General features: G+C 40.7%; 1 protein-coding gene across 1 annotated transcript in view; it reads right to left on the bottom strand.

Moving 5' to 3' along the window:
- Positions 1–23,219, bottom strand: part of LOC115271262 — a 181,797-nt gene that overhangs the window by 152,893 nt on the left and 5,685 nt on the right. Inside the window, exon 2 of the mRNA XM_029912370.1 lies at positions 1,809–1,930. Coding sequence (XP_029768230.1) covers positions 1,809–1,930 — 122 coding nt within the window. The remainder of the gene's footprint in view (positions 1–1,808; positions 1,931–23,219) is intronic.

Raw genomic sequence — 23,219 nt, 5'->3', positions numbered from 1 at the left:
AAAATAGCAATTTAGTCAGTAAACTTAATAAAAAGACCAAATTTACACAATGGTCTCAACTTATCTTCCAGTTTTACAGCTGCACATATTAGCATTTAAGCAATCTTATTACCTAACTTGCAGACATAGAGCCTAATCCCAAAAAGTGCTGAGCATCAGCAGCTGCCATTGAAGTGATGCTCAGCACCTCTCAAGACCAGCCCATAATCAGGGAGGCAGATGTATTAGCATTTGCACCAACAACTAATTGCACTTGTAATTTTCAGCCTGCAATTAATTGTAGTTGCAAAGATGGAGCCAATTATATTGGCAGCCTTTTAAGTATCAGGCTCTTGATGTTAAAAGAAATAACAGGCTATTCCGTGCCCACCCCCCACACCAAACCCAGTCCATTTTATTTTATTTTTATTTATTTTATTTGAGGGGAACAGAACACAAATATCTGGCAAGTATTTCTTTAACAGTTCATTTTTCTCTGCATTGCCTTCCTTCAACTAATACAGGCAACAGAACATCCCTCTTCCCCACTTTGGCACCAGAAAGCACCTTACAACAGGAGACCTGATCCAAAGCCCAATGAAGTCTAAAGACTCTCATTGACTTCAAAGGGCTTGGGTCAGACCCAAAGTCAACGTACTAACATTCTAGCACAAAATACCAAGCCAAAACACTGGCTGAAATCCATGTAATTTATATGTTGTTGCTAGAGCTGTGCAAAACGTTCACACAACTCCAAAAGTCTGAAAACTGCTTGCTCTTTTGTTTCATTACAAATGAGAAACAGAGTCCAGGTTTGCAAAACATTTTGCCAAGGTTCACTAATTTATTGTGCTGACTTAGGCTAATTTATGGGCTTTGTATCAAAATATGCAAAATGTGTGGCTTTGACCACAAAAACCAGGTATAAACCAGGTCTCCTTTCAAGATCTTAAGTTTATACGTTTCCTGTACTTTTTTCCCCTCTATTTAACCCACACTTTGTCACTTTATGCCTCTCGGCGCAAAGCCCTGATATGTAACACTTTTAGAATGTAAGCTTTTTGAGACAGAGGTCTTGCCTTTGCTTTTTGGTTTGGTGCCTAGTTATACGCTATTGTCACGATAGAAAACAATTATACTAATAAAATAAGATAATGATAAAGAACAATTATAATAAATGGGAAAAGTCACATGATGTTTTCCAATGTGGCTACTAGTCCTGCTCACAATTCTGGCAAGCCAGGAAGCCCTAAGTAAATATATGAAACCTAAACCTTACCTATTAGTTCGCAATTGTTTCAACCATGGGGAAAACTGAACCCAAACCCTTAATATGTTACGGGCTTGTGAACACATGAACCAGTTCTGACACAAAACATTCACCAGATCTACTTCAAATTAAACAGTTGTGGAAACCCCTCCAAGTCAGCATCTCGCTCTTATTGTGTAGTTCACAACATACAAAATCATAATGGCTTCAAACTGTTGCCACTTAGGATCTGATCTTATAAGATGCTGTGAAGAATTGAACACCCTCAACTCCTACTGAAATTAATGGGAATTGAGGTACCCAGCACCTTATAGGATTTTCTCAGTATCTTGTGGGATTGGGTCCTTGGTCAGTAAGTGCTCTGACATCTGGAGGTTTTAAAATGACACCTCCTTTTCTCACCCTCAATTGAGGTTGTAACCATATGTTTGTAAAAGGTTTATAGAATACAAATAAAACCAATGGACGCTCGTCATAACAGTACACCAACATATGGTAGATTGTCTTTCGCGCTGCACAGTACAAGATGGAAGAGAATATTCTGCATTAGTTCCCTCACCTTTTGTATCCAGGTTAGCACACACTTCTGGTGAGCAATCAGGTTTTTGCAGTCACAGAAGTGCAGCAGAGCGTCACAACCCATCTCGTCTCCTTCTCGACAGATAAAGCATTCTTTTGACTCTAATTAAAAAGATTAATAAAGTAAGAGAACACATCAGGTTTGCATCAATCATAGCCCATGTGGTTCTTATTATTGCAATTAAAAGTTATCTCCTCAAAATTGTTGGATGAAAGTGCCATTGTCTACAATTGAAAACACATTGAAGGGAGTTTTCCAACTTATTCTATTTTAAACAGTCAAATTTAAGGAACATTGTGGAGATAATGTGTTCAAAAGGGTCCTTAAAGGCAATCTGTCAGGAAAAATACATTTCTGTCCCATGAAACTCCCTTATAAAGAATGTGCATTGTGCATCTTAGTGCTTTTTGTTTTAAAAAAGAATGAACATTCTGGGCCTACTTTTCGAAGGTGCATCAAACGCAGCCTCTGATATTGAAGGGGTAATTTAGAGTTCAGTCCTGTAACGTGCTGAAGCCTTAAACTTGCACTGACATCACTGGGAGTTGAGTATCCAACACTTCTTAGGAGTGCTCAGCCCTTACCGTGATCAAGCCTTTACTGTGCTTAAGTTTTTGCACCCAACCAGTCAAATCTTTAGCTGGTGCAAATTGGCTCTGTTGATGTCAGCAGAGTGTGCTCATTTACATCAGCAGAGAAGTTAATCCTCAGTTTTTCACATCCAAGCTTTTGCACCCACAAAAACTTGGATTTGTGCATGCCTACTGCATTTGCAAGCATAAATTAACTATTTTTTGCACATGCAAAATCTTAGGTGTATAAACCTGTGCAATCCAAATGCACACAAAATTGCACCTGCCGTTTTAATTTAATTTTGGAAGTCTGGCTCTTTATGACTTTCTTCGAAGTATGTGACAGTTTCAAATTCTGCTGCAAAGCATAGTTTTAATGACAGGATGATTAAATAAAGTATGCTAATATACGCTGATGGCTTTTTAAAGCTTTCTTTGTTCAAGCCAGCTTTTTTGTTTTTTAAACTGCAGCTCTTCTATTTGGCAATGGATGCAACGGCGTCATGAAATTCTCCTAAAAAATATCCAAAATGCAAGTATACTTCCATACTCAGGCACTAGCTTCTGAAGTAGGTTTGCTTGATGGTATTTAAATAAAGATTTTGAACACTGGGAAAACGATCTCTTTTCCAGAAACAAAAGGGAACAAAACAATTCTTAATATGTAATGTATCACAAAGAAAAACTCCAGTGGATATCACACAGGAAATACCTGGATTTTTGTGAAATGGGTGATAAAAGTCCCCTGCCACCTCTATCTGCACTGAAAGCTGCTCATCATTTTGCCTTTTCTGGTTTCTGAAAAACAACTGTCCCTCACATCCCCCGTTGTTGCTCCATGGGCAGTGGGGCAAAGGATTTATGTGACCAAATGAAGATAATCAATGTCAATCTACTCAAAAACCTTTTAGAAAAGTGCAACAGACATTATATTGTACTACAGTGCTGGCATCTGAGGGCCACAATTTTTGCTCAGATGTAAGCACCCAACTCTCACTGGCTTCCAAAATGTACACATTTGAGGGCAATTTGGCATTTAAAGAACAATCATTTGTGAAAAAAAGAAACATGAGAGAAGTGCAGAATAAGCACCTATACTTACATGCAATAGGGAATGCATGGGGAAACTCAGGCCAGGTCTACACTACCGCGGTAGTTCGACGGCTGGCAATCGAACTTCCGGGTTCGATTTATCGCGTCTGGTCTGGACGCGATAATTCGAACCAGGAAGTGCTCGCCGTCGACTGCGGTACTCCACCTCAGCGAGAGGAGTACCGCGGAGTCGACGGGGGAGCCTGCCTGCCGCGTGTGGACCGCGTCTGAACCGTGGTAAATTCGAACTAAGGTATGTCGACTTCAGCTACGTTATTCACGTAGCTGAAGTTGCGTACCTTAGATCGAATTGGGGTGTTAGTGTAGACCTGGCCTCAGACACAGTTAGCAAGCGGAACTTTCCTTGCAATGGCCACAATGAATATATGTGGTTTGCTCTAAAGCTTGTCTCTTTCACTAACTGAAGTTGTTCCGATAAATGATATTACCCACACACCTTGTCTCCACAATGAATAGATGTTTATCAAAGAAAATGTAGTGAAAAGTGAAGTCATGACACCTGATATCTGATAAAAAGCCTGTTTATGTCTAATACAGAGGATCAATTGTTCAAGAACAGTTAAATGTGACCCATTTAATGCTGCAAGGTGTCCAACATCTATAGTACCGTGCTGAGTAAGTGCTGGTCATGCAAATTAAAGCTGCCTGGGAATATACAGTACTTTTGACTTGCACTTACAATTTTTTAAGTTCTCAAAAACTTTTAGAGATGAGGAGATATGTTACATTCTCACTGGAGCTAGTTCCTTCCCCTTTCTACATTGCCTGCCGCCCTTTGGAAAAGCATCTCCTCTCTGATCTTCCTGAATATTTGTGAGCTATATATCCATATCCAGGAAGGAAAAAACTAACTCTGTATTTATCCCTGGGTGTGAATTTAAACAAGAGTAGGAATGGGCAACCCAATTAAGAGAAAAATTCCTAAGGGGCCTAAGACTTGGCCATTGATCCCGACGAAGAAAGGGGGAGTAAGAATTCCTTTTACACTCTGTGCAGGCCTTTTCTAGTCCTAAGTATTAGTATAGAACAACTATGGAATAGGCTTTCAAGAATTTATAGGTGATTTTAATTAGCTGTAAGTTAAAGTTAAAGTCTAGAGAGAGTCAAAGTTAAAGTCTAGAGAGAGTCAAAGTTAATGTAATTTACCCCCTTAGTGTGCATTTTATTCAAATTTAAATACCTTCTAGATTCATATCTATTCATCAACATGCTCATACACCCCCCAACTTGAATAAGGCACACAGAGTCCAAATTACACATCACCCCTGAAGTTGGCACCCAGTACCTAATGAAAGTTTAACAAGTTAGGTGAGGATTATGGTCTAAAATGCAATGACTAAAAATATATATACAAAAAATTAAGAGAAGTTATGCTGGTTTAGTTAGCATACCATGTACCTGTGTCTGAATACAGATGCACACAAGGGCAGACAATGACCAGTTTTTTATAATTGTACAGACTTCAAAGAAGAGGGATATTGCTATATAAAGCAAGTCTCCCTAGCCTCCATTCTCCAAACAGCTCTCCAAAGATTAAACTATGCCTATCGCTGTTTTTAGCCAGAGCATCAATAATTAAACAGGCCATGGTCAGGGGCCCCAAAGCAAACATCACTGGGTTCTGGATGTGCTCCATGCTTTCTTCATGCAATCTTGCAAGATGTCTAAAGCCTGAGCTTCAGTCCAGACTGGATCTGCAATGACCCATTAGAAACAATAGGGGGAATGTTCAGATTGGATGATGCATGCTACTTAGCTTTTATTCACTGGAACTGAGGCACAATACAATCTGAAGCTTCTACTGGTTTCCCTTAGGCATTCAGACACTACAAGCAACACAGGAAGCTATATGAATAAATGATAAATAAATTTCCTAATGTCATGGCTACTAGAAGAAGTATGCATTATGGAATTAACGTGGTGACATGTTTGGATATTATCGCCACACACTCCATACTAAAAAGTCCCTCATCTTTTCTTGACTTCCCACTATTTCCCTCCTTCTTCCTAAGAGCCAGTCTGAAAATCTGGCCCTTCATGGATTAAAAAATATATATATTACATCCAAACCACTAGCTACACATGGTAAGTGAACAGCTGTAGATGGGTTATATAGCTTCCAACCCAGAATGCCATTATGTATTTTGAAACTGTAGTGGGGTGTATATGCAGTATGTTTAGTGACACTGTCTCACATTCTGGACCATCCACACACTTTATTTGTCAAATGGAGACATATACCAAATAAAAGATTCATTTGAATTAGGGTAGATTTTTCCAATATTACCATGGAATATAAAAAGAAAATTGCTAGAAACCATTTGGTCACAGATCAGTGTTGCCATTATTTGTGCAGCTGGAAAAATGGATGTTTCTATTCTTCCTATGCTTACCAAAGATCTAGCCAGCATATAACAGAAAAGCACATGCACACTTACTGCCACATCTCACCAAGTTTGAATCCCCACCCTCCACAGCAAGAGGGTAATTGGAAGGAAATTGTTGCAACACACTTTCCAATGTCTTGCCTGTCAGAAAAAAAGACCTCAACTGTTTATGCCAAATCATTGGCACAGCCAATAAGGCAATGGAGTTCAACTAGACACTGGAACTGCTAACACAATATGTTCTTGCCTAAGAATAATTTCATTAGTTACCAAGTGAAAAAGGAAGGTGTTTCAAGACATTTAGTATATAATTTTATCCATGTGTGTATATTATTTATTAAGCACCTGGATTACACCTGTCACACAAGACAAATAAAGGGCTCCCACTAATAATGTATTCCATGTATTACACACACATACAGAACAGTATTTGTTAAGCATGGCTATTGCACTGTACAAGACAATCCCTGCTAATAACATTCTCTGTATGTTTGGGTACATATACAGAACAAGACAAATACAGTTACAATCTAAGAAACAGGCAAAAAATTAGACAAACATACACTGGGAGATGCAGAGGATAGCAATAACTTAGAACATTAGTTATTATTAGTATTAATAGTTATGGAGTGGGAATAAAGTTGATGGGAGTTAGTTAGAGCTTTTGAGCCACACAGAAGTGGGTTTCTCATAAATATCATAAAAACTAGATTGCAGCAGCACTGAAGGGGTATTGCTTCCAAAGTGCTGTCAAGGTTTTATAGCCACGTCACTCCTAATGGGCCGGATCCTCAGCTCATGAAAATCAGCAGCGTTCTATTTACTTTAATTGTACAGCACTGATTTACACCAGCTGAGAATATGGCCCAATGACTCTAATGGGACTCATGTGGCTAAAGCCTTCACAGAACAATTTAATGATATATAAAACGAACTGACATGCCAAGAAATTCAGTATTAAGGCTGCTATTCCATCCATATTTCACCCCATGGTGCATAAGCGCATTGCTGTAGTGGTCTTGATATCATACAACCTGAACACTGAAATAAAGTCAAGTCCTTACTCAGGAAAACCTCCCATTGACACCAGGGAGACCCCTACTGATTTCAAAAAGTGTTTGTATGAATAGGAATGTAGGACAGGGCCTAGTAATCGGCCTGATACCATAATTTATTGACTTTTGCCAATTTAAATCGGATCCCAGATTATAGTTCTCAACCTGCAATGGCTCCGGTTTGGGTCATGGGCTGTGTCTGAAATTAGATGAGGATCTAAACTGCAAAGTTTGGATCTGGATGCAAATTTCCCTATATGTGATGATGTTGATGGTAAATAGGAGACTAGGGAATTTACATCACTTCAAAATCCTTTTTAAGTATCTAAACCTATAGGGCCAGATCCTTAGCTAGCATAAATTGATGTAGCTCCTCTGACATCAGTGGAGTTACACAGATTTACACCAGTTGAGGATCTGGCCTATTATGGTCTACAGTCTCCACTGAATAATTTAACAATTCTAATACTAATAAGGTGAGGTATTAGCGTCCAACTGAAATCACATTAAAGGCGGTGGAAAGGCTGTCACTGAACTGGGCCCCAAAGGTAAGAAAATTACTAGTATGTGTACGGAGGGAAAAATTTGGGTCTCGAATGCTCTTTTTCATAATGGAAAATCACCTTGTGATGGGGTGGACTAGGCCCAAAGGTCTCCTGCTGGAGTCCTCAGGGTTCTGTCACATCCATCCCAGGAAAGGAGTGATGGAGAGGTCCTCCAAGTGCCTAGATTGGTTGCAAGGAAGCACCCAATCAGAGGGGCTGCTGGAACGGCCAATCGGGGGCCAGGAGGACCATATACAAGGAGCTGCAGAACAGAGCAGCAGTTAGTTTCTGCTTGGAGCTGGAGAAAAAAGGACTGTGTACCTGTCTGGAAGAGAAGCAGGGCCACAGACAGCTCAGTGTGGGCAGGGATTGGGGGAGCGAGAGGCTCCTAGCTGGCTGCTAGGACTGAACCAAAACCAATTTGCTAGCAGGGACCAGGGGAGCAATGAAGAAGCTCCTGGCTGGCTGCTGAGACTGAGTAGGGACTGAGTCCAGGGAGGGCCACAGGAAAATAGCGTCTTCAGGAAGGAAGCCCTGGGGATACGGTGCCATACCAGGGCTAGGACTACTTAAAGACTGAGCCCAGGGAGGGCTATAGACACTACGAGAGGGGTACTGAGATGGGCCCGGGTGGATGGTATACCCCGGAAGGGGTATGTTCTGGTTCACATGCAGATAGTGTGTGTGACTTGGCAGGAGGGCTGAGTTGCTGGGGGGGAGGGGGGGGAACTGCCTGAGAACCTCTGAAAGAGATCACCAGAACTGAAAGGATACAGACACATCCAACCAGAATGGCTGCTTGCAAAAGGTGGGTGCCAACTCCAATTGCATACCTTTAATACTATTGTTACTTTGCTCTTTGTATTTAAATTCCTTTTGTGCTCAGTGAAATTCAGACACAGATGAGAACTGTACCTTTATCTTTACTTTGTGGCATCTCTATTTCAATATTCCAAACCCAGCTACCATATATCCCACTAGCCCCCTGCTGTGCATCTGTTCTTCAAACCTTAAGTACCTGTCCTCCCAAGCTCTACACTGAGCCAAAATGAGTTTTGTGCATGTAAATTCTATTATCTGCATGAACAAAAAACAGAATCTAATGCCTGCACATGCAGATGACCATGCTCAAAAACAGTCTATATGTCTGTGTGCAAAATTGTTCATGCACAGACAGAAGCTCTATAAAGGGTCCTTTGTCCCTCAAAGTTAAGGCTGGGGAGAAGAAGTTCCCAGGGCTTGGAGTAGGTACAATTTTCTTGTAGGTTTGATTTCTAGACAACTTTAATTTCCGAACAAACCTGCGGCGGTTGGGTCACTCTTGCATTTGGATCCTTCAGGAGTCCCTTGGCCTTAGTTAAAACAGGAGCATATTTGCAGTCTGAACAGTAGAATGTACAGAAAGAGAAACCCCACCTTACTAGTATAGAATATCCACAGTATCTGAAAGACAATGGCAGCATATCACGTCATAGAGGCTTGCAAGAAAATTTACCACTTATCCACCCAAAATGACCTTCCAAGGGCCATTAATGTACCTCAAAATGCCAACACGGATTTAGAAAAATAGAGCCTTAGTGTGTACATAGGTAAGGTAAGATTTTTTTCTTTTAAAACACAACATTTTAATCTTAATCCAGCCAAAAAAATAGGTAAAATGAGGTAACAGAATTTTTGTCTTTTACAAAGCCAGAAACATTCTTGCAGGGCTGAGAACTTCTTATATACCAAGTTTCAGCCTGAGGTTGAATTGACAGCCATTAAAAACCTCTCATGAAGAGGGTTTAAAATGGAAGCACTTATGTACCTTTCATTAGAAAAGCATGACTGGGTATCCTGGATATTTTATATATATATATATTATGCTCTTTCACATGTATAACTAAGAACTGAATTTAGATCAGTATCTGCGTGTGTACATATTTTATACGCACACATACTATATTGACTCCTCTATCACATATTGCATGAATCAATCCCTTAACAATTTATGATTTATGCAGCTTGCCAGTAGAGAAGTAGGCCATGCCAGCCTTGAAAGCACTTTAGCTTGGTTGTTTTTAGTCATGAAGGACATGTTGTCCTGTAATTATTCTGTCATTTCTTAAAAGGTGAAATCCTTAACAGGTTCGTGCTTTATGTGTTGCTATGTGTATGTGTGAGTTTCTGTCTGAACACGTCTTACAGAGTTGGAATCATCATTCCAAGTTACTTTACAAGGAACTACATAGAACTGGACAGCTCAAGATGTGTTAAATATCCTTGGAGTTTACGTGGATTATTTTGGGGGAAGCTGGGGCGGAGCAGCATAGGGCAGAGTCAAGGAAATCATTAATACATTCCAATTACAGGCCTGATTCACAAAATACACAACTGCATAAAAGTGTCACTTTCTGTTTTGATCCTGTCAGTAATGTAATGTAATGTGTTTCCCTGTACCATTTAACAGGGGCAGTATCCGCAAAATGTGCAACTTTAAACAATTATGCAAATTTTAAAGTAATGCATTGAGAGAGAAACTAAAAGGAGATTCTGGCATTAATCAGTGATTCCAGGCTCTGCTTGCAACAGTTCAGTAAAATATGGGCTAACCTTAGTGCTAGTGGCTGAGAGGCAAAGCTTTTCTTCTGCCTCAAATTAACTGGAGTTTTAGCTTATTCAAGAAAAATGTAAATGCTATGGGAATACAAAGCTCCTTTTTCTGTACAAAAATCTGCCATCCATTTTAAAGGACTAGCGCTGTGAAACATCACAGGATATTTCTTAGATAAGTCAGAATGAATATTTAGTGAGTTTTAACATCAACTCCTAGAATGATATACAAATCACATGAATTATGGAAGTATTATAAGAGATACTTTTTACAAGTCCTGCTGTGCCCAAGTATTGCCTGTATATCAGATAAGTGTATGAAGCTAATACCCACATCACCATACAGTAGTACATTGGGTAACTAGTTTGGATAAAAGCAGAATAGCACAATTTGGATCAAAACTAAAACAGGACAAAACTTGAACCTTTGGTATTTTAAAAAAGTGTAGTAAATTTTTTTAAATAAAGATGGGTCAGAAAGAAAATGTGGGATCAGAGCACTCCAAATTTTAGGAAAGACCAGACATTGATCACAACTTTGTGGCTCAGGTCCCTTTCTATTGGTTAAAAATATTTTGTGTAACAACTCGCTTTTTTACTGGTAAGCGGGGAAGGAAGCACAACTACTTAGTACAAGCAGAGTTATGCTCATCATGAATTGATCAAAAATTCCACCCACCCAACTCAATGGGGGTGCAGAGCATGGACCATCTGGAGTCTAAGGGTATGTCTACACTACCGCGGTAGTTCGACAGCTGGCAATCGAACTTCCGGGTTCGATTTATCGCGTCTGGTCTGGACGCGATAATTCGAACCAGGAAGTGCTCGCCGTCGACTGCGGTACTCCACCTCAGCGAGAGGAGTACCGCGGAGTCGACGGGGGAGCCTGCCTGCCGCGTGTGGACCGCGTCTGAACCGCGGTAAATTCGAACTAAGGTATGTCGACTTCAGCTACGTTATTCACGTAGCTGAAGTTGCGTACCTTAGATCGAATTGGGGTGTTAGTGTAGACCAGGCCTAAACTAGGCATGGGAATCCGGCCTTGCAGATGCTGAAGGTCTAGCTAATTGCCTGCTTGGGGGACAAAGACATTTTTTCTGCCATACAGTCAATTGGCAGAGGCCTGGGAAGACTTTTCACCTTCTTTGCAGCACATTTGAGCTACAGTAGGTTAAGCAGAAATGTGCTTAATACCTAAGTTACTTGGTTGCGATGTTAATTTGTCACAACTTGCAGCCAGTTTCCAGTGCAGTTAAAAAGATAAAATGAAGGGCTTGTTGAGGCAAAAGGCCAGTGATTTTGCTGATGGGCTCATGGGAAAGACTGAGCTCTTGTGGCCCTCGCAGTGTGAGGTCCCCACACTTCTGCATCCTCTGTTTCCCTTGTAGAAAGCATGGAAGGGTAGGACTCTTGAGTGAGCTGAGTTGAGCCACCCAGAGTTACGGATGATATGGTAGGAGCCCTATAAACCCCACATTGGAACCACCTAATGCCTGGTACAGGAGAGTATGGGTGATGGGCGCGTAGTACCTGTTCCCTGAGTTTAAGTTTACTAAAAGTTGTGGCCTGTTACATGAATGGATTTTATGCATGTCAGTCCTCATTTTGCCGCCATGTTCAGATCAATGAGGAAATGCTGCATTTCTCACAAGAAAGCCTGATCCTGAAGATTTCTAGCCCATTCTCCAGACTAACAGGGTTGAGATAAGCATCCAAAAGTTTGGATATTATCAGAACTGACCTCTGAATCTTTTGAGGTTTCCCAGCCTCTGGCTTCAATACATAAGCACAAGGAGCACTTAACCAGACAGTGTCAGCTGTTCACTTTGAATTTCCCAGCTTTAGTTGGTTTAGGTCAGACCCTCAATGTCACTTAAACAATGTTTTGGTGTTATATTTTAATTTTAAAAGGATTATCAGGAAAATCTACCCTTTCTGTTAATTCTCTTTGAAAATTGGTAAGAGTTTTAGAAGGCTCTGCTAATATCCTCACCAAGACTGATAAAATACCTACAATAAAATATGTAATACAGATGAAATTTAAAAAAAAAATTGGTGGACATAGGAAAAAATAAAGATTTTCAATCTGAAACTACAACTGCAATGGTAAATTACTTTGAATGCAGTGCAACGTGATGAAATACCATATGTTATGGTGAAATTTTCTGTGTGTCAGTCCGTTCTATGTAGTTTATTGATAAGACCGCCATTTCTTTTTCTTTTTATGGGGCTAACAATTACATACCATTGATAATTTTGACTGCTAATAGCTGTTTACAACACTTGCAACAACAACAAAAATCAAAAAACATAAAAAAAAAATCCTATTGTCTTATACAAACTTGTGCAGTAAGTAGTATTCTACCCAAGAAAGACTGCATAGATCAATCAATAAAATGACACTTCTTCAGCTACTCCTTACTAACATATGCATGGCATTAGTAAGCTAGGGCAGCAAGTCATTTTGCTAATATTACATGTGGAAGTCACTGTGGAAACAAGGTTGAGATGGGATATCACAAATGCATCACTTCATACTCATGGATCTTCAAAGATAAAAATCTGGCAAAGCTCTAGAAACAAAACAGGAGGTAAGACAGCTCTCATCTGCTGCTTCTCTTAATGCTCTTAAAGTATGTCGGATAATTACGTAACACAGTTAGTCCAAACTGGGTGTGAGGTTTTGTTTTAAGCCCTGGTATGGAATGTGCTGTTGTGTGTGTCTCTAATTTACTATGCTATTCTGAGAATTAAAGCAAGGGTTTCTGCACCAGATAACATACCTAACTGCACAAAGTGACCAGCTACATTCCAGTAGAACCCCTTTGAAAGCTATGTCAAAATCTCTGCAGTCTCGGGGAGGAAAGTAACTCATTCCCTTTGCATTAGTCACCCAGCCAGAGATTAATCCTAACGAGCTTTTTTTTCTACAGGCTTGGCTGGCACACCCAGGATTTGCATTACATACCTGTGATTTCTCAACATTTAGCCCAAAGTGTGTACATTTAAAGACAGACTGCTATCTTTCCAGAAACTATTAACTACAACTTTACCGTAATAAGTTACTGAGTTAAAAAATGAGGCCAGCCAAGGGGTGCTTTCCGGGGTTTGGTAAGAAGCTGACACACAACTAAGTAGGCTAAAAACGCGTGCGCACACATACAAACACACAGGAAACTGGTATGTGTCAAAGAAAGGGCAGCATGCTGAAAAAATGGATAGTACTCTTTTTTCCTTATTTCGTCTTCCTTCCATTATCTTCCCTGTTACTGATTTCAGGCAAGCACTGGCATCCATTTGATGTCACTAGATTGTTTGCAGACCCTATGACAGAATTTCTAGCTTCCTCCCAGCTGCATCCTGCCCTATCAATATGCAAACAGCCTTCTGTCTACCTCCACCCACCTCCATGAGCAAAGACTGAGTGTCAGTGTCATTCATACAGAAACCAACCCTACAACTTTAATTACTGTAATTGTTTTTATTTGCTTTGCCAAAGAGACTTAATCCCAAATTATAGGTGCCTGTGCAATTTTTATTAAATAATCATGCTAAATTCTAATGGACTGATATTCACTATAACCTCAAACCACCATAACTAAAATCTCCCCTCTTCAAAACAGTTCTACTTCAGTTGGCCCACCTCATCAGAAAAAGCCAGGGAAATAAATAGGCCATGCATTGCGCCCATAAGGGCAACAAGTCTGGACTCTCCTGATCCCAGAGGCCGGAGAATCATTTCCGGATTCAAGGACTGTTCTCTGATTATACCCTATCACAAATATTCCTGCTGCATATGCATCTAGATCAGGGGTTGGCAACGTTTGGCATGCGGCTCGCCAGGGTAAGCACCCTGGCGGGCCGGGCCAGTTTATTTACCTGCTGACGCGGCAGGTTCGGCCGATCGCGGCCCCCACTGGCCGCGGTTCGCCGTTCCGGGCCAATGGGGGTGGCGGGAAGCGGCACGGGCGAGCGATGTGCTGGCCGCGGCTTCCCGCCACCCCCATTGGCCCGGGACGGTGAACCGCGGCCAGTGGGGGCCGCGATCGGCCGAACCTGCTGCATCAGCAGGTAAATAAACTGGCCCGGCCCGCCAGGGTGCTTACCCTGGCGAGCCACGTGCCAAACGTTGCCAACCCCTGATCTAGATTCTTACATAGTGCCTGTCACTATAGTGTCTGAGTGCCTTCCACAAGTAAAAGGGCTAACATTAATATGTCTCACCCTTCTCTGCTAACAAGAAGTAGGCTTGGTTTTAGGATTTGGCAGACATCTAAGTATGAAAGTGAGGGTGCTTCTACAGGAAAGCATGGCTGAAAAGATGGGTTTTACATTTAGCTCTGTAGGAGGACCTTTGCTGAGGACTTTTACCTGATAATGACCTGTTACAAGCCCTATCCCAGTTAAATTGGTAGCTTGCTGCACCTCAGCTGATTTCAATTGTTGTGAAATTACATATGGAGAGGCAGTCAGGAACAAAGCCACTTACGGTGTAAGGTTAAAAACAACACTTTACAGGGCGGGAGGGATAGCTCAGTGGTTTGAGCATTGGCTTGCTAAACCCAGGGTTGAGAGTTCAATCCTTGAGGAGGCCATTTAAGGATCTGGGGCAAAAATCTGTCTGGGGATTGGTCCTGCTTTGAGCAACGGGTTGGACTGGATGACCTCCTGAGGTCCCTTCCAACCCTGATATTCTATGATTCCCCTATGAACAAAATGGAAGCCAATACCAGATCACAGTGTAATGTGCTCAATGCAGGACACAACGTGAATGCAGGCAGCCCTGTTGCACACTAGCTGATATTCATGAGTAATCTTAGGGTGTAGCCCAGTAATGAATGTAAAATGAGCACATGACGACACAATATACAGCACACCCTGATTAACAATAAGTAAAAGTAAAGTAGCAGGCTTTTGTTTCATTGTGACAGATCACTGCTGTCACTCCCTAAAGGATTGATCTTACAGTCTATATAGAGTTCTGTCTTCCTTAACCATGCGTAAGGTACTTATCTTGGTATACAAGTGCCCTCATCCGTTCTCCCTGAATGTGGGAGTGGGCCATGAGTTACTCACCATGGTAGGAACATAGAGGACAAATTCTCCCATGGGTAAGGCCAGCACCTGGGAACCAGGCTGCTGCACCATTGGGGCAGGGTTGCCAGTTTTGGTTGGATTTATTCCTGGAGGAATTATCACATGACAATCTTTAGTTAAAGATTAATCTTTAATTTCTGGAGTCTCCAGGACAATCCTGGAGGGCTGGTAACCCCAGGGGGCAGGGAGGAGAGATGGTCCTAGGTTATGATACCAGTGGTGGAGAGCACGTGTAAGAAGCACAAAGGTTGAACAGCAGCCCACTTTCCCTGCCTACACAAGCTAAGGGAGAAACAGACTATTTCCCTAAGAGTCAAATTACACCAGCAGCAGCTTCATGGCTTCATCACTGGAGCAAGGGGTAAGAGCAGTCCAGCCAGGGCCACAGCCTGCTCTCAAACCCCACCAAGGGCACGGACACCAGCAGAGAGCATGAAATCCCCAGAAGCACCTCTTCCTCCTACTTTTACAGCCTCTGGGCACATACGGCATGGCTGGAAACTGACACTGACTGTTTACTGCTGGCCACCTATGACCATCTCCCTATGGGGGAGGGCTAAGAAGACACCACCAGTTCCACATGAAGCCAGTCAGAGTCCCCCTTCTGCCACTTCCTGTGGACAAGCTTGGACTGAGACACATTGGCAGCTGTCTCTGTTCTTGCAGGCCTCACTTTAAAACAAAAAAACCCACCACCACAACTTTTCTGCTATACCATTTAGCAATGGGTGAGACTGCAAATGTGTATCTGTGCAGTAATAAAGCAGTTATAAATGTGGAAGAAACTATGAGGGTATAAGGAAGTAGCATGTTTTCACCAATGACATTTTGCTAGGATCCTATGTTTAACATGCACAGATAGCTAAAACAAAAAAATTGTAAGCATCAGTAATAAATTTAAGACCAACTGGGATCAAGATAAGTATAGTAACATATGATATACATAAGTCTGGAACGGGGGTGCAGTATGAGAGGCGGTTATTGGGGTGTGGGTATAAGTATATAGAGTACATCAAAAATGCCAGTTAGATCTAGCCACCTAAATTATGTCCTTTCATATCCAGATGCCAGTAATAAAACAAGAAACAAATCTTTAGGATACCTTCTACCTTTTAAATCTATTTTCTTCCAAATCAAGTTTACGTTGCTGTACATACATACATGTCTGTAGGACTATAAAAAAATTATAGTGGTGACCACTGGTGCCATTTTAGGGCTCCGTTCTCCCCAACAGAAGAATAACCTACAAAGGGGAAGAAGAAACTTGCCAAGTTTCTTAAGAATTCTTCCATTTGCGGCAGTGTTTGAAAGACAAAGATCTAACCCCCAGGACTTGCAGATATCATGGGACCCACAAGAATCTCAGTATGTACCAGAGATACAGGGCCATCTACATGGAGGGCCTCTGCACTGGCTCCAATAGCTCTTATCTTTTTTCCAAATACCTACATTGGAGCCACACTGCAAGCAACTCATCCACCTCAGCTACCTGTGGGACCTGCTAAAAGAGGTGCTCCATATTACCAAGTGACAAGGTAGAGTGGGTTAACTTCCAGGGTTTTTACCAATAGATTTGGGAGGTAGAATCCAGAGGAGCCCAGCCCCTGTCCTGCACCTTCCAACTGCAGAGAGAGAGAGAGAGAGAGAGAGAGAAAATCCTGTAGATCCACCACTGAGATGCTGCTGCAGTGTTGGTTGGAACTGAAGATTGTATCGCCAAAGGCACGTCCTCATTCTGAAGACCCCAGGGGAATATGATGCCAATAGGGGGTCCAAGGTTTCCATATAATGAAATAAAATACTGTATTTTATTTCACTACAACAATGCAGGAGATGCACAATCACTGGAAAACTGATAAGTATATTTTATTCATGTTAAGGTTACTCAATTATCTTCTAATGCCTTGGATCACCACTTGGATCACTTTCTATATAGAATCATTCCTTAGTGCCTTCCCTCTACCACTTTGAACAGACTTCTTTTGGCAGGTGGGTTTTTAGGATCTTTCCCAACTTATTACAAAGGACACATCAGATGCCCTCATTACTCCTCTCTTCTCCCTTTCTCCTTAATAATAAAAAAAAAAAAATAAAAAAAGAGGCTGAAAAAGAAAAAACAGCCCAGCCGTCAGAAAAACTGCACTGGAAGTGCCAGTCAGGTCTAAACCACTGAAGAAAGAAAAAAGCAGGAGCAGTTCATTTTGAAGTCTATCTGCCCAAATGCCATTTTTATCTCATTTCACGGGCAGCTGAGCTGTTTTGATCTTCCAATGTATTTTTTTAATAGAAACTGAGAGTATTAAACACTCTGGAACCACTCTTCCCTCTCTTTAAGTGAATTTATTGTTGAATTGGCCACCCTGCAGAATGAATCCTCTGTTATCCCTGGAACAGGTACAGTACGTGCTGCCTCTGGGTAAGCTTCCCCAAACTGTCCCAGAAATGTGCCTAAAATCCTAAGAGTGACAATTTCTTGTGGAGAGAGGATGGTTCGGTTTCTGTCAGTTCAGTAGGAATTGGACTGACACTACCAACTCATTTAATATAGGCCATCAAACCAAACAGCCATCAGATGGGGGGAAAATAAACTTTGGTTACTAACAAAAATGGGCTGAATTTGGTATAATGACTTTTTTTTAAAAAAACACCAGTCTTGAGTTGTCGAGTTCCCCTGATTTAATTTTAACAGAAAATGAAAGTTCAAAATGGCCCATTTGCTAGAGAAGCAGTATTAAGAGGAGCAGCCACTGGATCACAAGTAACAGGACTAGACTTCAAAGCAGCACCAGCTATGAATGCAAGAAATGACCCTTAAAGGTTTTTGGCAGCTTCTTTAGGCAAAAACCTATAGCATCTGAAACGGTTAAAAATTGCACCAAAATAAGTTTCATTCCCCCTCCCCCATTTTCCTTTTCCTGCCTGCTTTTCATAACAAGATTAGTTTAATACAGACCAAACTTTCATTTAAAAACATTTTAAAATTGACAATGTTCACTTTATAATCACAATAAAATGATTTTGGGTACACACGACTGGCCTTAAATCATGCTCCTACAGCGGGTGAGCGCTTTGTCTCCAGACTTGTGCTTAATGAACACATGGAGGCATGCTCTAGTGGCCAATAATGCACACCCTGTAGTATCTTATTGCTTAAAAAGCAAGTAATGCAGCAGCATACAAAGTTACATATATTGGCATTGTAAAAGGGTTGAATATGAGCTGATAATAGATATTGGTGACAGTCATGGTAGAGTGGATAAATCACTACATAAATCATTCATAGTACAATACAGTTACAGTAATAATACTGTACATATGGTAAGGGGCCCAACTGGGGAAAAACATTCTTCCGCACCCAGCTTAGACATTTAAGAGCTCTGTTTTAAATACTTTCTCTTTCAGTTATTAAAACAGCAAAATGCATAAGGGTACTAACTTTCAACCTTTAGAAACCTGCCTCTGACTAAGGATTTCTTTTTTTGGCCCCCTTCTCCCCTCCTGCCTGGAATATACTGGTTTCAACATAAGTCAACATGGTAAAACAGGTGCGGCTGTGATAGAGAAACACTTCGGAACAAAAAGAAAAGTCTCCAGGAGTGGAGAAAGGTTCTGGTGGCAGCGGAGGCAGGAGGGGGGAAAAGGCTGAGCCTTTTCTCTGTTGCCTCCCCACCGACAGAGCCTTTCCTCGCCGCAGTGAAAGGCTCTGGCAGCGGGGAGCAGTGAAGCCTTTCCCTACTTGTCTCCCCTCTATCAGAGCCTTTCACTGATATGTGTAGCTACACTCCACAGTGTGGACACAGTATGTTTTTCATTCTGGCATGTAGCTACACATCACTTTTGGCAGCGTTAAGTGTGTGTATAATGTAGACATAACCTTAAAGGTGCAGCTCAGAGTTTCACCCAAGTGAATACATAGAGGCAACTAAAATAAGCTGCCATTTTTTTCAAATGTGATCAGTACCCAATAGCTCTAACTCAGGAATTCACCACTTGTGAATAAAGCTGGTTGAAATTTTCTGAACAATTTTTTGTTGCTGTTCAAAAGTACCTTATTTTAAAAACACAAAAAATATTTTTCATAAAAAATTGTCAGTGTTATCAAAATGGTTATGATCTTCCATTTTGATAAATGTCTCGGTAACATTTTTAATTAAAAAATTCCCCGGAGATCATTTCAGATCTTCTTTTTGTTTTCAAAAATCTTGGGTCCATTTTGAACACTTCAGCATGAAAACAAATTTGAAATTTCAAAGTTTTTCATGAAAATGTCTACTTTTCAACCAGCTCTACTCATTGTGAGCAAAGCAACTACCCCAAACTCATTCCAATAATGTCTTTATATCACAACACACTTTCATGTATTTCTTGTATCTTTTGTAAAAGGTTCTGCAAATATAAACCAAGTTAACATGCATAAAATACCTTTAAAATGTTAGATCCAGTCCATGTTCATGACATTTATAATATTTACTTTGACATGATGCATTTATAAATTTAAATATTAAACTATAAAGAAAATAACTGTCCATACATAATTAACTTTAAAAATGCCTGATTCAAGTTTTTCTGCAGACTTCCCTCAATGATTCTGTCTGCACTACAATGCAAGAAACCTGAACTTAATTCTCTGATTAATCTGACTTCTCAGAGGAAGATGGCACCATAAGATATGTGCTGAGGCTGTGGGAGAAGGGAGCATGTGGTCCAAGGATCGCTGTGGAACAAACTAGAAACTGTTGGTAAGCTGTGTAGCAAGTCGCAACCAGTTTTTTGGGCCCAACTAAGGTTGGTGCAACATGATACTGAGGAAGGAGAAGGAGGATTGCTAAGGACCATTAACAAAAGTGATTCACTTCATAACATATTTTCATAAATGGGTGGATTTTTTTTAAGTCCAAAAGATAACATGATCCAACTCAGGAGGATTCCATTTTTTAAAGAGTAATTGTCCACCTAGGACTTCAGAGCTGCACTCTCAGAACATCATGGTGATAACCAGAATACAACTCAAAGCCTTCTGCTCCAAAAAGTGCAGACCTCATCCACGTAAGCAAAGGGAGAATCTTCTTTAGCTAATATCTGTATAGAGTGTATACAGTTGAGCTCTACTGATTCTGCAGAGAGGGCAATGCTCCATATAATCAGTCTATTAATTACTAAAACATTCTGAAGTGTTTTCATCAATATGAAAACACAAATAAATGGAAAAAGCAGAGCTATTTGCAAATCCAATGAAGTACAGAAATCTTCCTTGGATTGAGAGACAAGAGGAATAGAACAATCACTCTAAATAAATGGAAATAATTATATATGATTTAATATTTCTCTACATACTGGGTACATTTATGAGTGTGTTCACTTCTCAGGGCCTGTCTCGGAAAATAAAGAAAGCCTTCCTGCCTCCCTCCCCCACTCCCCAAAAAAAAGAGAAAAGGTTTCTCCTTGACAGAAATACTGTTCAGAGTGATTGATTTAAAAGTGCTGAACTCATATTCAGAGTCTGAAATCCAGGAACCACCAGCTGGGCTGGGATTCAAAATTACAAGGATGGAGTGAGTTTTTGAGTTGTGATGCATTAAGCACTGGAGGCAATTGCTTTTCTCACCTATCCCACAAGGGAAGGAGGAAGGGAAACATTTAAGAATTAAGAAAAGAAATCTTAGGACTATTGAGTTACTGCATCTCGTACTGCTAGAGGCAGAATCACGGTTTGCATTAGAAGAGAACTTCACTGAAGAATTTAAATAAATCTTTCTTTAACAGTGAGTCATTCGAAAAAGGAGTGGGGGAAGACACAATAAATAAGATAAAGCTGTGTGTATTAATCAGTTCAAAAAGGCTATGTTCAAGTGACTGAAGTTCACTCATCATAGTAGGGTCCAAAAGAGGTCCCTGTTGCAGCTGAATATCAGCATTTCCACTGAGTTGAGGGAGGGATATTGTGGAGCAGGCACTCAGGGAGACTCTCTACATACTGTATGTTATCAAGGTCACCTTCTTTTAATATCGTAAGTGAATGGATTTTTTTAAATCCAGTTTACTTATGGCTACTTACATAAGAATGGCCGTACTTAGTCAGACCAAAGGTCCATCCAGCCCAGTATCCTGTCTTCCGACAGTGGCCAATGCCAGGTGCCCCAGAGGGAGTAAACCTAACAGGTAATGATCAAGTGATCTCTCTCCTGCCGTCCATCACCACCCTCTGACAAACAGAGGCTAGGGACACCATTCGTTACCCATCCTGGCTAATAGCCATTAATGGACTTAACCTCCATGAACTTATCCAGTTCTCTTTTAAACTGTTATAGTCCTAGCCTTCTCCTCAGGCAAGGAGTTCCACAAGTTGACTGTGCGCTGTGTGAAGAACTTCCTTTTATTTGTTTTAAACCTGCTGCCCATTAATTTCATTTGGTGGCCCCTAGTTCTTATATTATGGGAACAAATAAATAACTTTTTCTTATTCACTTTCTCCACATCACTCATGATTTTATATACCTCTATCATATCCCCCCTTAGTCTCCTCTTTTCCAAGCTGAAAAGTCCTAGCCTCTTTAATCTCTCCTCATATGGGACCCGTTCCAAACCCCTAATCATTTTAATTGACCTTCTCTGAACCTTTTCTAATGCCAGTATATCTTTTTTGAGATGAGGAGACAACATCTGTACACAGTATTCAAGATGTGGGTGTACCATGGATTTGTATAAGGGCAATAAGATATTCTCCGTCTTTTTCTCTATCCCCTTTTTAATGATTCTTATCATCCTGTTTGCTTTTTTGACTGCAGCTGAACACTGCGTGGATGTCTTTTTCCTGATTAGTTGTAGCTAAATTAACCCCCATCATATTCTATGTATAGTTGGGGTTATTTTTCCCAATGTGCATTACTTTACATTTATCCACATTAAATTTCATTTGCCATTTTGTTGCCCAATCACTTAGTTTTGTGAGATCTTTTTGAAGTTCTTCACAGTCTGCCTTGGTCTTAACTATCTTGAGCAGTTTAGTATCATCTGCAAACTTTGCCACCTCTCTGTTTACCCCTTTCTCCAGATCATTTATGAATAAGTTGAATAGGATTGGTCCTAGGACTGACCCTTGGAGAACACCACTAGTTACCCCTCTCCATTCTGAAAATTTATCATTTATTCCTACCCTTTGTTCCCTATATTTTAACCAGTTCTCAATCCATGAAAAGATCTTCCCTCTTATCCCATGACAACTTAATTTATGTAAGAGCCTTTGGTGAGGGACCTTGTCAGTCTTTCTGGAAATCTAAGTACACTGTCTCCACTGGATCCCCCTTGTCCACATGTTTGTTGACCCCTTCAAAGAACTCTAATAGATTAGTAAGTCACGATTTCCCTTTACAGAAACCATGTTGACTTTTGCCCAACAATTTATGTTCTTCTATGTGTCTGACAATTTTATTCTTTACAATTGTTTCAACTAATTTGCCCGGTACTAACGTTAGACTTACCAGTCTGTAATTGCTGGGATCACCTCTAGAGCCCTTTTTAAATATTGGCGTTACTTTAGCTATCTTCCAGTCATTGGGTATAGAAGCCGATTTAAAGGACAGGTTACAAACCATAATTATTAGTAGTTCCGCAATTTCACATTTGAGGTCTTTCAGAACTCTTGGGTGAATGCCATCTGGTCCCGGTGACTTGTTACTGTTAAATTTATCAATTAATTCCAAAACCTCCTCTATTGACACCTCAATCTGTGACAATTCCTCAGATTTGTCACTTACAAAAGCCGGCTCAGGTTTGGGAATCTCCCTAACATCCTCAGCCGTGAAGACTGAAGCAAAGAATTCGTTTAGTTTCTCCGCAATGACTTTATCGTCTTTAAGTGCTCCTTTTGTATCTCGATCGTCCAGGGGCCCCACTGGTTGTTAAGCAGCCTTCCTGCTCCTGATGTACTTAAAAAACATTTTGTTATTACCTTTTGAGTTTTTGGCTAGCTGTTCTTCAAACTCCTTTTTGGCTTTTCTTATTACATTTTTACACTTAATTTGGCAGTGTT

This window comes from Terrapene carolina, unplaced genomic scaffold (genome assembly GCF_002925995.2).
Source record: "Terrapene carolina triunguis isolate 2854851 unplaced genomic scaffold, T_m_triunguis-2.0 Scaffold210, whole genome shotgun sequence".
Lineage (NCBI taxonomy): Eukaryota > Metazoa > Chordata > Testudines > Emydidae > Terrapene > Terrapene triunguis.
Note: the sequence above shows the minus strand (reverse complement) of the source record. Positions and strands in the feature narration are given on the sequence as shown.